At 43.1% G+C, this 16,177-nt stretch overlaps 1 protein-coding gene across 1 annotated transcript in view; it reads right to left on the reverse strand.

Annotated features, from left to right (window-relative positions):
• Positions 1 to 14,897, reverse strand: part of onecut3a (one cut homeobox 3a) — a 17,939-nt gene extending 3,042 nt beyond the window's left edge. The window contains exon 1 of the mRNA XM_054603327.1: positions 13,862 to 14,897. Within this exon, the coding sequence (XP_054459302.1) occupies positions 13,862 to 14,897 (1,036 nt within the window). The remainder of the gene's footprint in view (positions 1 to 13,861) is intronic.
• Positions 14,898 to 16,177: the final 1,280 nt, after the last annotated feature.

Raw genomic sequence — 16,177 nt, forward strand, 5'->3', positions numbered from 1 at the left:
AACGCATCTGAAGTCCCATTTTAACACTATGCATATAATGCATAAAAATATGTGTTGTGATCTGCTCATAGCACTGTATAATTATATTTATAAGCCCTCATTAATATCCATAATACCTTATAACAATAATCATAACACATTACACAGCATTGTATAATGACTTATAAGCTCAAGTGTCATAATACTCAATAATTGCTGATTACATTTTTAATTTTTTGCAAGAATCATAGTGTATTGTATGTCTTGTAGTTGAAATACATTAGCGTCTTTTATTAATGCATCATAATCAAGTTTACGATACATTATAATGTGATCATAAATTGTCATTTTTTGCTTTTAGTAGTAAAAAGCAAAAAAAAACAAGTAAAGAATAATTTTACCATTTGTGTGTTCTTGCACAGATGTAATTTATTTTACTTTACTAAAATCAAACAATGACAACATATTATAACAGTGATTAGGGTGCATTTAAAAAAAATTATAATGTATTACAACTATGGGAATTATATCCACTATGAGCCTTGATTGACCAGCAATTATGAAGTATTATGATACTTGAGTTCATAAGTCTTTGCGAAATTATTTATAGGTTATTGTTATAAAAAATGATGGACATTTATGAGTGCTTATACCCATACTTATACAGTGCAGTAAGCAAATACATTTTAAACGGCATTATCGACATATAGAAAGTGTCACCAAATGATTTTCCACAGTGGTGAAAATCCATCCCAGCACCAAACTCCTGTTTAGCTGAACATTTATAATTATGTATTCCAACGCAAAACCAATACACACTCCAGCTGGAACTGGAAACCAGTACATGAAGCTGACATCTTTACCAAAACAGAACATCAAAGCCTTAATGGCGGGATTTAACAGCTTTCAACCCATTTTTTTAATCAACAAATCAAGTCTTAACATTTATCATTTGCCAAAGAGAAACCCCTTGCTTATGCATGCAAACATGATTTGAGGAATGCCCACATGTTAGGGATGCTCTGCTTATTCCAACACATGTAGGGACTTGTACTGCATTAGCTCCCCACTGACCGGGGAGAAGCTACCTCTTCTACTCAGCAAAGACCTGCCATCCCCTCCGGCTTTAACGTGTGTGGAGGAGGATTCGTTTCCCAGCAGGACGATGAGCCCAAGCATGAAGTGAAGTCTGTTTGAAGACCAGGGAGGAGCAGCAAGGAGTGCTGACGTTCACTGCTTTGCCTCCACAGTCACCAGACTTCAACCTCACTGAACAAAAGGTGAAAATTCTAACACATTTTTTTTTGTTTTTGCGGTTTCGCCGACAGCTTTTTTACTTCTTTAACACTTTTATCGTGTATAATTATATGTAGTATTTAATATATCTTGATTACAAATGTGTGTTATTATAAAGAAACTGACGCAACAGCATTTTTTTATATTGGACTATGCTTTTAGAATGACTTCCTCTGCAGCAATACAGTTAATATCGTTATCAATATAGATTTATTGCTATCTCAATATTTCGGTCCGCACTGGCTTTCCATTTATTTTTATGCAGCTTCCAGTTGATCAGAATTCCTTCCCTTCCCACCAGTGCGTGACCTTTTCCCCCTCTGATTCATCCAGATGTGCGACCTTGCACAGGTATGTATATAATAACACACATACACACACTAAGACTGTCACAGCATCAAATTTCACTACACGTTTATTGTTGGGAAAAAATTCATGATAACGATATTATCGCAATATTTGTCCCATAATATCTGTAGAGAAATAAAATAATGATGATATCAGTCAAATTTGTCTGAGACTTTGTTTATTGTGCATTTTCTCTCTTTTTTTTTAATTAATTGCACTCAAACAGGAGAGTAGGGAGGCTCAGAGAGAGTCTGTATCCATATCTGTATATTTTAAATTATTTAAGAGGTGCTGGATTATTTACACCATATCATCATATGTGTATTATTAACATGATATCACTATTTAATTTTCAAATATCAATGTTATCATCAATATCAGTATATCGCAAAACACACATATGGCTTTATACCTGAAAATGTGAGGGTTTGCTTTTGAGTTTATTCTATTTTTGCAAAAATAAATAAATCATAAATAGCAACATTTTGGCTTACTTTGCTTATTTTATCTACTTTCTAATGTAGAGTACATTTAAATCAATGTCACTGTATTTTCAGGCAGTAGAATCAACTGTAACAGTAGAGTCTAGTAACAGAAAGGGGATTCTTCCCCCCAAAAAAAAATCTATTATGGATTTGTTTTTAAGAAGCCAACAAATCTGTGGGGAGAATGCTTTGGGGAAAATCACTGCTGGTCAGTACTTTTAATCCCATTTATTTAGGATTCTTTTCTCTTTAAACCCTCAAAAGGTTCAGATTAAAGACACCAAAAATCACCTTTTTTTTGTGTGTGTGTGTGTGTGTGTGTGTGTGTGTGTGTGTGTGTGTGTGTGTGTGTGTGTGTGTGTGTGTGTGTGTGTGTGTGTGTGTGTGTGTGTGGCGGGGCGCTAGGGATTTTGGGCCCCATGAAAAGAATCTTTACAGGGCCCCCAACACAGCGGCAAAAATTTTTGATGCTATTTTACATACAATTATGCATTTTAATGGTATTTTTGACTATCATTACCATATTTGTGAAAGAAGAACAGCATGTGTGATTATATGTTAGTTAATAACTTAGTGTCATTATTTTTTCTGTATTACAATTTCATCATCATTAGGGGCCTCTCTGGGCCCCCTCCATCATGGGCCCCTAGAATCCGTCTCCTTTACCCCCCTTTTCGGCGCCCCTGTGTGTGTGTGTGTGTGTGTGTGTGTGTGTGTGTGTGTGTGTGTGTGTGTGTGTGTGTGTGTGTGTGTGTGTGTGTGTGTGTGTGTGCAATAATAACTGTGTGCCTCCACAACGAGCTCAGACAGTCCGACAGCTTCTCCCTCTCCTCCACCCTCACCCCTCCACCCTCCACCCTCCACCCGGCGAGTCACGTCCTGCCCCCTCATCGACCGCTTGCTTTGTGCCGCTCCGGTCGGCAGGTGTCGCTCTCGCCGTGACCCGTGGCTCGCTGCCTTTGCTACAGGCGCTGGATTTAGTAATCGATATCGATCGATCGGTGAGGAAGGGGGCCCTGATTACTGAACCAAGCTCGGCGTTAGAAAAGAAGGGGGGGAGGGGGGAGGGAATCGATCATTGCAGCTTTTAGAGCTACAGTAGGCACCGAGCAGAGAGACGGACGTTAAAAAAAAAAAACTCATGCACAAAGAGCAACCGGACAAGGGCAGAAATCCCGGTTTGGTGCTGAGTGTTTTCTGAGGTGCACCCTGCTGCGACACGGTGCAGAGAGAGATGTGATTTCTATTAGTCTCTGCATGTGTGTGGACAGAAGCTGACCTACTTTGAATGCATCCTCCAGGCTCCTCACAGACATGCAGACACTGATTTGTAATTGAAATCCTGGCTTTTATTGTTTTATCGCACCTTTTACATTTGTATTATAATATTACTGGATGAATGTCAAACTCAAGGAGCCTCCTGAGTCTTTTTTTTTTTTTCTCCTCCTAAACTATCAAACTCCTCTCCTAACTCCTCTCTGCTCGTGGTGAGAACAGGGGATAACTTAGGCCTTATTTCTTCCCCCCCACTGATGACATTAATATTCTTTGCTTCACGACAAACCAAGCGAGGTTAAGAGAAAAGGCCCTGGGTGTTCGATATCGATCGATAGATTCGTGAATAATTCGTGTGTGAAATTCAGTTCGTCCAATTAATTATGCCTCGGAGGGAGGGGGAGGTGTTGGGTGATGGGGGGAGTGGGCCCGGAGAGGAGATTTATGAAGGGGTGGAGAGACTTGGAAAAAAAAAAAGGAAGGAAGGAAGGAAGGAAGGAAGGAAGGAAGGAAGGAAGGAAGGAAGCGTGATGATCCAGCTCTCTGTGCGGAGACTGAAAATGTAAAATAAATTAAAAAAAAAAAAAAAATCAGAGATGGGTTGGAGAAGAAGATGAGCAAATGATCATCACCTGTTCTGCTCGTGTTTACTGCCCCCCCCCCCCCGTCCCTGCAGATGTGGGTCCGTCTCGAGCATTAATCGTGTATTGATCACCCCTGCCCTTCCTGCTCATTATGAGAGAGTCTAACGGCCTTAATATTACCCCTATAGTGTTTTTACGAAACCATGATCACACATCTGCATCTGCAAAAAAAAAAAATATATATATATTTATATATATTTATATATATTCACCTCCAATCCTGCAGCCATGTAAAGAACACGAGGTCATTTAATTAATTTACCAATAAACATGTTTACCGGTTACGGATCACACACACACACACACACACACACACACACACACACACACACACACACACACACACACACACACACACACACACACACACACACACACACACACACACACACACACAGATTGAAGAAGCATGATTGGGCAGTTTGATGTTTAGGCTTCAGTCTCTTTATTAAGTATCGTCCCTGTTGTTTCTCATGGGCTGTTGCCTTAAAGATTGATGTATATCTGCACGCTTCCCTCTCTGTATACTCTGGCATTTTATTTCATTCTCTGCTGCAGGGCAATGCCAAGTACCCCCCCCCCCACCCCCACCCCCACCCCATCTCTCCCTCATCTCTCCCCCTCTCTCTATCACCAGGCCGGAGCACTTCCAGGCTCGATACCCCTTAATGTAATGAGTGAGAATTGGTGTTAATATACTGATAAAGCGACCACAATTTGTTTGTTTGCATTCTCCTGCGAGGCTGCGAGGCATCCCTCCTCCAGCACTTCAATAACACTCGACCTGAACTCAGTTACACCTTCGCCCACATCGCACCCCAGTCTAGGTCTCAGCTGCCTGCATCGTTTTTTTTTACCTTTATTTGTCATCCATCACAGCCGTGTACGCAATTTATATATTTTTTTATTTCAAATATATCAAAACAGTCTGTCAGTTTGAAAACGCACAGAATGCACCTGAGAAATATCATTTTTATTCACACCAACGTGTTATTAACAACCCAGTGGTAAACCTAAGAAATTGCACGGTGCTTTTTTTTAAAAAAAGAAATAAGAAAATCAAAAAAAAATCAGTAAAGGCGGTTCCCTGTGTTGATCACGCTCCTTATGAGTTTTTAGATAATTAAATGCACTCAGCCATTTGAGCACATGATTGAGAAAAAAAACAACGTATTACTGCATTATTATTTTTTATTATAATTATTTTTGCCAGTCTAATAGCAGCCTTGGTCCGCATGTGCCATTTGTTAGTACGAGTGGCTCCATTGTTGGAGTAATACTCCTCCTATCTGCCTTTATCATTGATTCCATTCATAATTGCTTTGACCAGTTATGCGTGGTAGCTGTAACGATCACGATGCTTTATTTTACTGGAGACAGGTTGCATTTCCCACAAACAACAGGTGTGGGGCCCGCAGCCTGTGTTTTTATGTCATTTATTCATTTTATCAGGGACATTCTTTACTTTGAGGGATTCAGACGAATTAGTCACCGAAATATTGAACCATGTGCTTCTAAAAATTATGAAAAATGGGCCTTTCATACTCACACACGTATTACTTCAAAAAGAATTGTGGAGAAAAAATAACCTTTTTAACTGCTGCTTCAATTCACCCCATAAGCAATTAATTCGCAGTCATTAACATTTAAAGAAATGCCCGCCTCTGTGGGGTCTCTCTCGGGTGATGAGAGGATGAGGCCGGTCAATAGACCCGCACGTCTGGGGGTTCATGTGGATGTGAAAGCACCGTGTGGGCCAGGACGCAAACTCTCTTTAAGCTCCTTTCCATTTGCTGAAGAGAGTTAAAAAACATATTTTTAAAAAAAAGCTTAAATCTGTCAAAAGGCTCGTTTATATTGAAACAAAAAAAAAACAGATATGAAGAAGGAAATTAAAAGAAAGTGAAGTTGAAGAAATTGACATTTTGTCACTAACTATATCTGTGGTGCAAATTTGAACAGAGTTACATCACTTGATTTATCGAAGGGTGTTCATATTCATATTCTTGAAATGTCAGCTGCCACTTCGCTGTTAATTTCGTATTTTTTTTGTCGCAGGAGAATCTGCAAACTGATCTGCAGTCAGATGATACTGTTTACTCTCCACGGAGAGACACGACAGGTTTTCAATAAGCAGGAATTCTCCAGATTCAATTCAATACAGTTCTCACTCAATCATGAGAGGAGAGTCGACAGAAATACTTCTACACAACACTTATTGCCGTGAAGTAATTGCATTCGTTTGGTCTATTTTCTCCCAATGCAAAACAAAGCATATTAGATTGAATTAAATAAAGTGTTGTTATTATTCTGCATCACGCTAGTCTCTTTGGGGTTTATTATTTATTAGGGTTTATTACAGGGTTTATTTGCTCGATGCTTAATTTTTTTTTCACTTTTAGCTTATCAAATTGTTAAAATGTATATTTATTCCTCAGTATTTATTAATGTATTTCAGTGCAAATCATTTTAACAATTCATTCTGTGTGACCACTTATCAAAACAGATGTGGTAAATAATGATAATAATAAAAAAAAATACAGGATAAAAAAATAAGAATGTCAATAATAATAATTTTAGAATTTATATTTTAACAATATTAAGACTGCAGTATGTTCGTTTGTCATTAATGTGTATTTTATCAGTCAAAGGAAAAAGTGTTGGAATCAACTCTCACACACACACACACACACACACACACACACACACACACACACACACACACACACACACACACACACACCCTGCAGAAAACCTGAGTAACTAACAGAAGAAACAACAGTCAGCGTTTTCATATCGGCTCAGTAAAGCAACAAATTATTAATTTCAGAATATCCCGCAGCCCCTTCGTTACAGGCTATTTAATAACATGTAATATAAAGGCTATATGCGCCGCATCGATTTATTCATCAATTGATTTCACAGTCGTTTTGTTCCTTTGTTGATCTGTGTGGGGTTGCCCAACCGGAGTTTCGGGTTGCATCTGTGGGTACGATAAGCTACGTGTGTGTTCTTGTGTGTCTGTGTATTGCTGTGTGTGTGTGTGTGTGTGTGTGTGTGTGTGTGTGTGTGTGTGTGTGTGTGTGTGTGTTGTGTTGTGTGTGTGTGTGTTTTGCGGTTTTGTTGAGATCGACCCTGCAGGAAGACTTACAGAGGTTCCGTACAAACCATCTGTAGTCTCTCGTTTCAAAAAAGGCCCATAGAGCTGGAGAGACAACGTGTCATCAGGAGAATATGAACATTTCTGTCTTTACCTGCTGTTTTATTATTTTAACAAGACTCAGACATAGATTCATCATTAAAACCAAAACCACACTAAACGTCTATAAACTTTACAGACTGCGAAAAAAAAAAATGTCGATTATATATAACACCTCATTTAATCACATATTGGCTTTTTTTTTTAAATCAACCAGTAAAACAAATAGTAAGATTTTTGTATATAATTCATTTTCTTTTTTTTTTCCGCCCCAAGATAGTGCCACTTGTTATTTTCTAACTAAAAATATGTGAATCATCGTAATAAACAGGTGGAATAATCTGCCTCCATACACAGACATCTCACCCCTCCACATGAGTGTATACTTTAACACCTAACAGGAGATTTGATGACTTCTTGCTGTTTACATTACATTACATTACATTACATTACAGTCATTTAGCAGACGCTTTTAAGAGCCCAAACAGTGGCTAATGTCCTCGCCTTGTGTGTCTTAAGCTGCGCATTAAACGAGCCATTACGGGGCCCTTTAATAACCGATGGCCTGTCAGGGCGTCAGATAAGCAGCCAGTGTTTCGGACACAACCGGACAGAGACACAGATTTATAACCACTATCCCCCAAAAAAAGGTAAATGATCAGACTCCTCAATCTGACACCTTCCATCAGCAACACAACAACAAACACACAATCACAGCTGACATGTTGGGATGCAACCTGAGGAGCAGAAGGCTGATGTTTTGGACAAATGATGTGAAATGCAAAATGTTCATTGCATGAAAGACCAAAGTGCATGTGCATGTGAGCAGACCCTGTTTTTTTTGGGTGGGGTGGGTGGTGGGGGGGGATCCCCGCGTTACATAACAATGCTGATGTGTCTCTGGTCAACATTTTAATTGCTCAACAGCCTGCTGCTCTTGTGCAAACCGATGCAGATTGTAAGGAGGTCAAAAGCCAACGAATCACGAGATTTTAATTATAAATATCTAAGGATTTTGTGTTCCCCTTTTGTGTGTGTGTGTGTGTGTGTGTTTTTTTTTTTTATTTTTGTATTATTTTGCCCTGGGAAGGAGGGAGTGCGCGCGGTGTGCCATTAACCCTTTGATGCTAGCCGCGTGCATTCAGTAGTCTCTGCCAGCAATTTGATTTAAAGGTCATTCTCTCTCCCATCGATCCGGTGTGGCGAGGGGGGCGACGGAGGAGCGGAGGGATTGATCAGCTAAAATAGGAGAGACGGTGTTCGAGACTGTACAGAGTCCAGACCTCTGCTGCATTTATAATTACCAGGCACACCCCCCGTGTGAATGGGAACAGTGTGTGTGTGTGTGTGTGTGTGTGTGTGTGTGTGTGTGTGTGTGTGTGTGTGTGTGTGTGTGTGTGTGTGTGTGTGTGTGTGTGTGTGTGTGTGTGTGTGTGTGTCTAAAAAGAGAACTGAATGAAGATAAGGAAGACGGTGCAGACTCCTGCCTCTGTCGCTAATCTGATTTCTATTAAAATAACATTATTTTTGAATAATAAGGTCGACTCGGTCAGGACAGTGTGGGAGGGATGCATAATGAGGGACTAGAGGTCACGTGACTGTGGACTGTGAGTTGTCTGGTGCTGATTATCCGTCTTTCTATATCAGAGATGGTGCACTGAACCTCTTAAGATGTTAAAGTCTGCATTTGACTGTGTTTTATTTGTGGGTTGTTGCAGCGAGAGCATGCGTTTAATTAATGTCGTCCTGCTGCTTGTGCGTTATGGAGGGTGAGCCCGTTAATGGGAGAAATGGTGTGTTGCATGGTGGAGGATGGAGGATGGAGGATGGAGGGGGGGGGGGGGGGAGGTTTGCATGGCCGCATGGCGCAGCTCCAGAGATGGAAAAGCTAGAGGCCGGGGGAATGGAAATCGATACAGATTCAGGGCTCGCCAGATCGGCCTTAACAATGTGGCGCAGACGCACTCAACATCCCGATCACATACACACACACACACACACACACACACACACACACACACACACACACACACACACACACACACACACACACACACACGGGGAGGCGACACGACACGTATGCAGGCTGTATAGCTCGTGCTATGATATTGTCCTCGTGTTATTCGCAGTGGTGGTGAAGCATATGAAGCTGTAGATGAATATTATACACACACACAGTCCACGGTGCATGTGTAGATGTTTTCCACCCATTCTTATATATGATAACTTCCCACGAATGGATCCAATTATGAATATTCATATCAGCCTATACGACATGAAGGTTCATGCAAATTTAAAGTTGTATCAATTGACTCCCCCCATCATCAGATAATGATGCACAGGCGTGAGATGTCATTTCATCTTGTTTTGGAGCCACGCTGAATCCTGAATCGGGGGGATTTGAACCAAATCGCCTCCAGGTATATAACCTCACTAAAATGACTGTTGCTCTCCCTCCGCAGGGTTTTCAAAGGCGGTGCTGGTGCGTGAGTGTCTCTCTGTCCTCGCAGCACACGTCGCTGTGCTTAACGAAACAACGAGGCTCTGCAACCGCAGCTGCACTGTTTACCCCCCCCCCCCCCTATCTTCCCCTCACACATCAATTATTAAACTACCAATCGATCATTTCGCGGGCTAACATCAAGCCATCTCTTCATGAAGAAAAAAAAATGTGTTTTATATTAACCCGCATCAATCACATCTTAATGCCCTATCCAATTAAACACATTATCCCGGCTTAAATGACCCGAAAATAACACTATTTTTGTTGGATCGTGGGTATTTTATTTTTTTTGGGGGGGTGAGCATCTCCTCTAGTTTGTTTTCTGCCCCCACCAAAAAAATAAATCAAAATACAAGGAAGCTAGAGATGTGATTTAAATGGAAAGGCTCCGTGCTGGACTGGAAGGGTGCAGGGTGGTGGTGTGATTGACGCGATTGTGGATTGTAATATTGATCGATGGGGTTGAAGCTGTTGGATGAAATAATGGTGTTTACGGCCTACAAGAATGCTATTAACTATGTATTGGTAAAACTCCAGTTCACCACCTTGAACTGTCCTCAAAACAGAGAGGAGATCCCCGGCGGTCCGGTGTGGATGGACGGGGTTCAGCTCGGTTCAGCACCCTGGACAGCGTTAAACTGAGAGGACTGACCTGCAGGAATGATCTCCTTCATACTAAAGGATTTGTAGAGGGTAATAAAATAAAAATAAAAAAAGCAGTTTGTAGCCTCCTCTTTGTAGCATGCATACCATGACTATTTAATTAGCAGAAAAGCAATAATTAAAGCCCTTTAAAACCAACCCCTTAAGCTTAAAGTTAAGGACACAGCATGTAAAGAAGTTAACTGGTCAAGTCAATAAAATAAAATATATTAACCAAGGAAAAATGAATGAATGTGGACAATGCAGAGGGGGAAAGGGTGCAGTGTGTAGGGGGGTGCTCCAGGATTAGGCCCTCGTGTAAACTGCGTGTACTCCATTGAAACATGAATAGAGGCCTCCCACCCTCAACAATGTTGTTCCTCCCTGGCCCTTGGGTCTTGACCTGCACACCCTGGCACGTGCTCCGGCCATTCAAATGGTAATAAACCAAAATGTGCTTTTCTTTTTTTTTTTTTTTTTTTTTTAGGGAAAGGGGGACCCTGGCATGTAACACAATGAGAAACATGATGATATAACTGCATACTGTCTGTGTCGTGCAGTATTTGTCTATATTAGACTATATAATATCCCTAACCCCACAGGACTGAGTGCATTAAACACACAACAAAACATGATTACAGCAAAGAAAAAAAAGGTGTGCAATAGCGGGTTTTTTTTCTTCTTTTCAACAGCTGTCCTCTTAACCCCCCCTTTTCCGGCTCCCCCCCCTGTGCTCCGGGGGAGAGACCAATGGGAGAGAGTGCTGAGGCGGGATAATTGATAGATGCACTGGCTATCCTTATCGATCAGGCCTGTATTGACCCGACCAAATACATTGAGATGGAGTGTGGAATTCAACACAGATGCAAAGACGAATTGTTTTCATCGTTAATGCGATCTTTAAATGCCTTCCCCAACCTCACTTTACGCGCGTATTTCTTATTTGTGCAGCTTTTACAATGAAGTTGACTATTTATTTGACACAGTGGTCGACCGATGCTTGTGTTTCAAGATGCCCGCAGAGCAAGAGACACCCAGAGGTTAAAGCCTGCCTGGGTGCTGTGAGTCTGCATGGGAAGAACACAATAGGTGGGACGCCTGTGGGTCTTTGCCCTCGTTGCGTTAGGAGATGTTGAGCGTGAAGGGCACACATTTCCACCCCCCATCCATACCCCCCCCCCCCCACCCCCACAACCAGGCCTATCTCTGCTCTGCTTTTCGTTTCAGGGCTTGGATTGTCATGTGTGTGTGTGCAGACACTGGCATTTTCACATTAGCTAAGCAGGGCAGCTGCATTGATTTGTGTGACTGTGATGAATTTGGAATAGTAATTTGAATTTATTGATTGATGTGGCCGAGCGAGTATGGCCCAGCCTCACTTTCAGCATCACAACCCCCCCCCCCCCAACTCCCTCCCCAACTCCCACTCTCAGCCCACATGCTGCACCGAGGATAATGGTGATTTTAAATGCAATAAGTAAAATGTTGCTCGGCGCATTTGCATACAAGTCATTTGTCATTTTGCCCAACTGGCTTTCTCTCTGAGACCTTTTTGTCACTGCAGGTTAATGCACAACAGGAGCACAAAGATATGCTGTTTCAAAGCGAATACAAATAACACGAGTGGAATACATAGAATAAAAATGTATTTTTACAATTGAATTATTAATAACTTCTTTCGCCAATGGATCAATTTGAGAGTGTCGGCCTAATTTGCATTCCACAACCCGCCTTACATCTACGCTACCCTGGGCCTGACCACATTAAAATGTGCAGTATAGGTGTGCACACACACACACACACACACACACACACACACACACACACACACACACACACACACACACACACACACACACACACACACACACTTACTCCTCCACCTTTTTGTGTTCTTTTCTCTTCAAACACACACACACACACACACACACACACACACACACACACACACACACACACACACACACAGGACTGTGCCACTCCAACATTGAATTGGGGGTTGAGTTTTATCCCGGGTGTGGAGGATATAAAACCCCACAGCCCAATTAGCTTTAACAGCAGTGGCACTTAAAGAGACAATTGTGGAGTGTTTAAATCTTTATTTACCATGAACCCCACTAAATGCGCAAAGGAACAATTTACATGCCATTAAGTGCTTTTCAATAGGGCATTGACTGGAACTAAAATATGCCACTATATCTGCTTAATTGAACTGTTCGCTGAAATACGACACAGAGGAGCTGATTGACGTTTGGAAGCGGCGGCACGTCTAAACGGGGCCTTTACACAAACATCAATGAGAGGGGACCTTCTCACTCACATCTGTTTTAAACCCACCGCCACGTCTCGAGTATTCATTTACGTCCTGTTAATCAGGTGTGAAAGGATTGTGGGTTCAAAATCACATCTTTTTTTTTTATCTTTTGCGCAATAAAACTCCAAAACGACCGATGGAAGACATGAGCCATTCAGAAAGAAACAGTCCAATGATTGTGTCCCAATTTTGTCTCCTACAGAACAGAAAGGATACCCAGACGTGTTTGTAATCATATGAGCCTCCACGCATAGCCTATAATCTCACAAAGCACAATAAATTACAATTTCTCAGAGTCAGAGTGGCTTAAACAGGCCCTGAACCAACTTTGGAGACGAGGTACCCCCAGAGAGGAGACAGCCCAGGCCAGGGGAAGACGCATCTGTTTGTGTCTCATGTCTTTTCAGATCCAAATCGATCATTTATCAGTGTGTTGCTCTGAAAGGGGACGCCTGGACCTGGATTATTGATCCATAGGAGGTCATGCTCCCCCGACTCTTTGGCCAGGGCCTCAGACGATCCTTGTTTGCGACGACGCGCTTATTTGACAGGGGAGGCGAGGGGGGGGGGAGGGGGGGGTGCAAGATTATTACATCAAGTTTGTTTGATACAAATGAGTTCAAAGTAAAAAAAAGTATTTGCGTTGCAGTGATCTCTGCGTGTATGTTAGCTTTACCTTCAAAGCTGCAAGATGTAATCAATTTTGATCACATCCTGCTTTGATTTCCTTTGTTTGGCTTCTTTCTGTGTGTTTGTGTTTGTTTGTGTGTGTGTGAGAGAGACAGACAGAGAGAGAGAGAGAGAGAGAGAGACAGAGGAAGCGAGTGAACCAGCCTGAGAGGGATGTATGTATCCATGCTGTACGTAAGAACCAACACATCTGTGCAGACTGCGTTTGCACCCTGTCTGCTTCAGAGAGACGCGTCCTCCCTTTTGTTTATATCACCTCCAGTGTTGCACAGCGTCTGTTTATACTATCATGGATTGTAGCATCAATCAAAATATAGATTTCCCCCCAACATTTAACACCCCAACTGTCATGATGAAGTTTTACTCGATACAATCGACTAATAACTTCTAGTAATGTCTGTTTGAGCAGCTATTGACAGTCTCGCCACATTGACTTCTAATTGATCCCTCCACATCACTCAGGTTGGAAGCTGTCTCCTCACTCACCTGCAAGCCTGAGAGCCGACATCCGCTGAAACTCGGGCTCCTGGAGCCACTTCCACATCCTCCTGAAGGTCTCCCGGCCGGACTTGAGTTTACTCCACGGTTTAGGATTCCGCAGCAGGTCGGACAGAGTTCCCTGGGACCGGCACAAGATCCTCTGAGCAAAGATGGCCTGTGGGATGCTGTAGCGCTTGAGCTCCGCCGTTATCCTCTGCGCCACCTCCTTGGTGTTTATCTCCTCCACCTGCCCCGACCCGCCTCCCTGCCCGCCTCCCACCACCGTCTGCCTGTCCCGATCTGACAGCATGGACCCGTTTGCCTGAGAGTGCGGATGGCTGTGATGGTGCATGCCGTTCAAGGACGTCATGAGCCCGGCCCCGTGGCCCCCGAGACCCCGGGCTAGGTGCTCCTCTCCCCGGGACAGCATGGCTGCGTGGGACTCGAACCCCCCCGAGGACATCATCTTGTCGTTGGTGAGGTGAGCTCCGGGGCCGTAGGCGCTGAGAGTCTGCTGCGAGCTGTGCAAAGACCCGAGCCCGTTGGACAGCGGGGACAGGGACTGCCCCATGCCGGACATGTCTTTCGGGTAGTGGCCGTAGAGGTTGCTCATGGAGGCGAGGCTCCGGTCGTCCCTCATCAGGGTGAAGCTGCCGCTGACGTTCCCGGCGGCCAGCCTCTGGTGCGCCGCCGGGTGATGGTGAGCGTGTGCGTGTGGATGGTGAAATTTCTCCGACACGGTGGATATGGGCGGCAGGTGCTGCAGCGGCGTCAGCGTGGTGTAGGTGCTGCTCAGGCTCATCCCGGAGTCGCACGACATGGTCATGGCCGGGTGCAGGGGCCCGGACAGAGCGTGGTCCGTGCGGTAGTCCCCTGCTCCCTCCAGTATCGAGGCCATGCTGGACACCATGGCTGACCGGCCGTGCGACACCAAGTTCCGATGCGACGACTGGCGAGCGTGCGGGGAGTTCATCAAGTCGTTCGTCTGGTGGGAGTGAGACACGCCGTGCAGGTTTCCAATGTTTTCCATTGTAAGCTCCATCGTTGAACGGGGGATCTTCACTTCCACCCCTTCTCTCCACTCTCTCCTCGCTTCTCTCCCCCCTCTCTCTCTCTCTCTCTCTCACACCGTCGCTCTATCTCACACTCCTTTCCAATAAATTCTGAACGATTTCAAAGCCAAGCCATTGATTGTAGTTGCCTCTCTCTGCAGTCAATCCAGCATGGTTTTTTTTTTTTTAAAAAAGGATCGAGTCCCGGCCGCCGCACAAACTGCGCCTGCAAACCTCTGAAGGTGTTTTTGCGCCTGCCTGGCTTTTCCTCCGCTTGTAGAGCACCTTCCCACTGTCCGCTCTCTGTGTGTGCACACTGACGTGGCCGCGCTCATGTTAAGATGAGCACTGTGCGCATGTGCGCGCCCCCGTGGTTTGTGTCCGCGCACCCTTGTCTGGGGCCAACCTGACGTCACTGGCCCCCCTATGTCATGGGGGTTGTTCGCGTTGCACACTGGACCCTTGAATTCCAGAAAAAAGAAAAAGAAAAAAAGATTGCATTAGACACTTGTGAAGATAAAAACACAGAAGTGCAATCCTCTGCAGTGTGTGCAACATTTACACTCAGATGGATAAGATGGACTCGAGCCTTGTTTTCTCTGATAAAAGCCTTTGACACGGCGCCAGCAGCACATGTGATGCCTCTCCTGAAGGTTAAATATTAATTGACATGTGTCACATCGAGTGTAATGAGAAAACCACAAGTTATCTTGAGGAGGTCACAGCTATATATATATATAAGCCTCATATAGCCTTATATATGTTTATGCATTAAACTGAATTTCATCACTTCTCGATGCTTGCTGAAATATTTGCTGTATTTGCACATAACGAATTCTTTAAGAGATTATGTTTTTTTTTTTTTACAGGTTCAGACTTGTGGATGGCCTTTGACACGTTTAAATAATAACCACATTGTTTAGCATTTGCGTCTCTCTTTAATCCGAAAAGTAAATGATCCATATATTTAATATATATCTGACCGATGTCTCACGGTTAACTTTCACACATAACTTGTGTTGTTTTTTTTGTTTTTTTTTCCCTTCAGCAAATGTTACTGAATAAATCTGTCGAGATCATCGCCTCGAGGCTTTGACCCCTTTCGCCTCCTCAGATTCAGGCCACGAAAAAAAAAAAAAAATATAGATAAAAAAAAAAACATAAACTCCCATGATGTTTCTCAAAACTTCTATATCAAACTTGCTGCTCGCTGACGTCGATCCAGGTCAGCAATCCATCAATGTCAACGTATGTATGGATCAGGAGATGC

Source organism: Anoplopoma fimbria, chromosome 8 (genome assembly GCF_027596085.1).
Source record: "Anoplopoma fimbria isolate UVic2021 breed Golden Eagle Sablefish chromosome 8, Afim_UVic_2022, whole genome shotgun sequence".
Lineage (NCBI taxonomy): Eukaryota > Metazoa > Chordata > Actinopteri > Perciformes > Anoplopomatidae > Anoplopoma > Anoplopoma fimbria.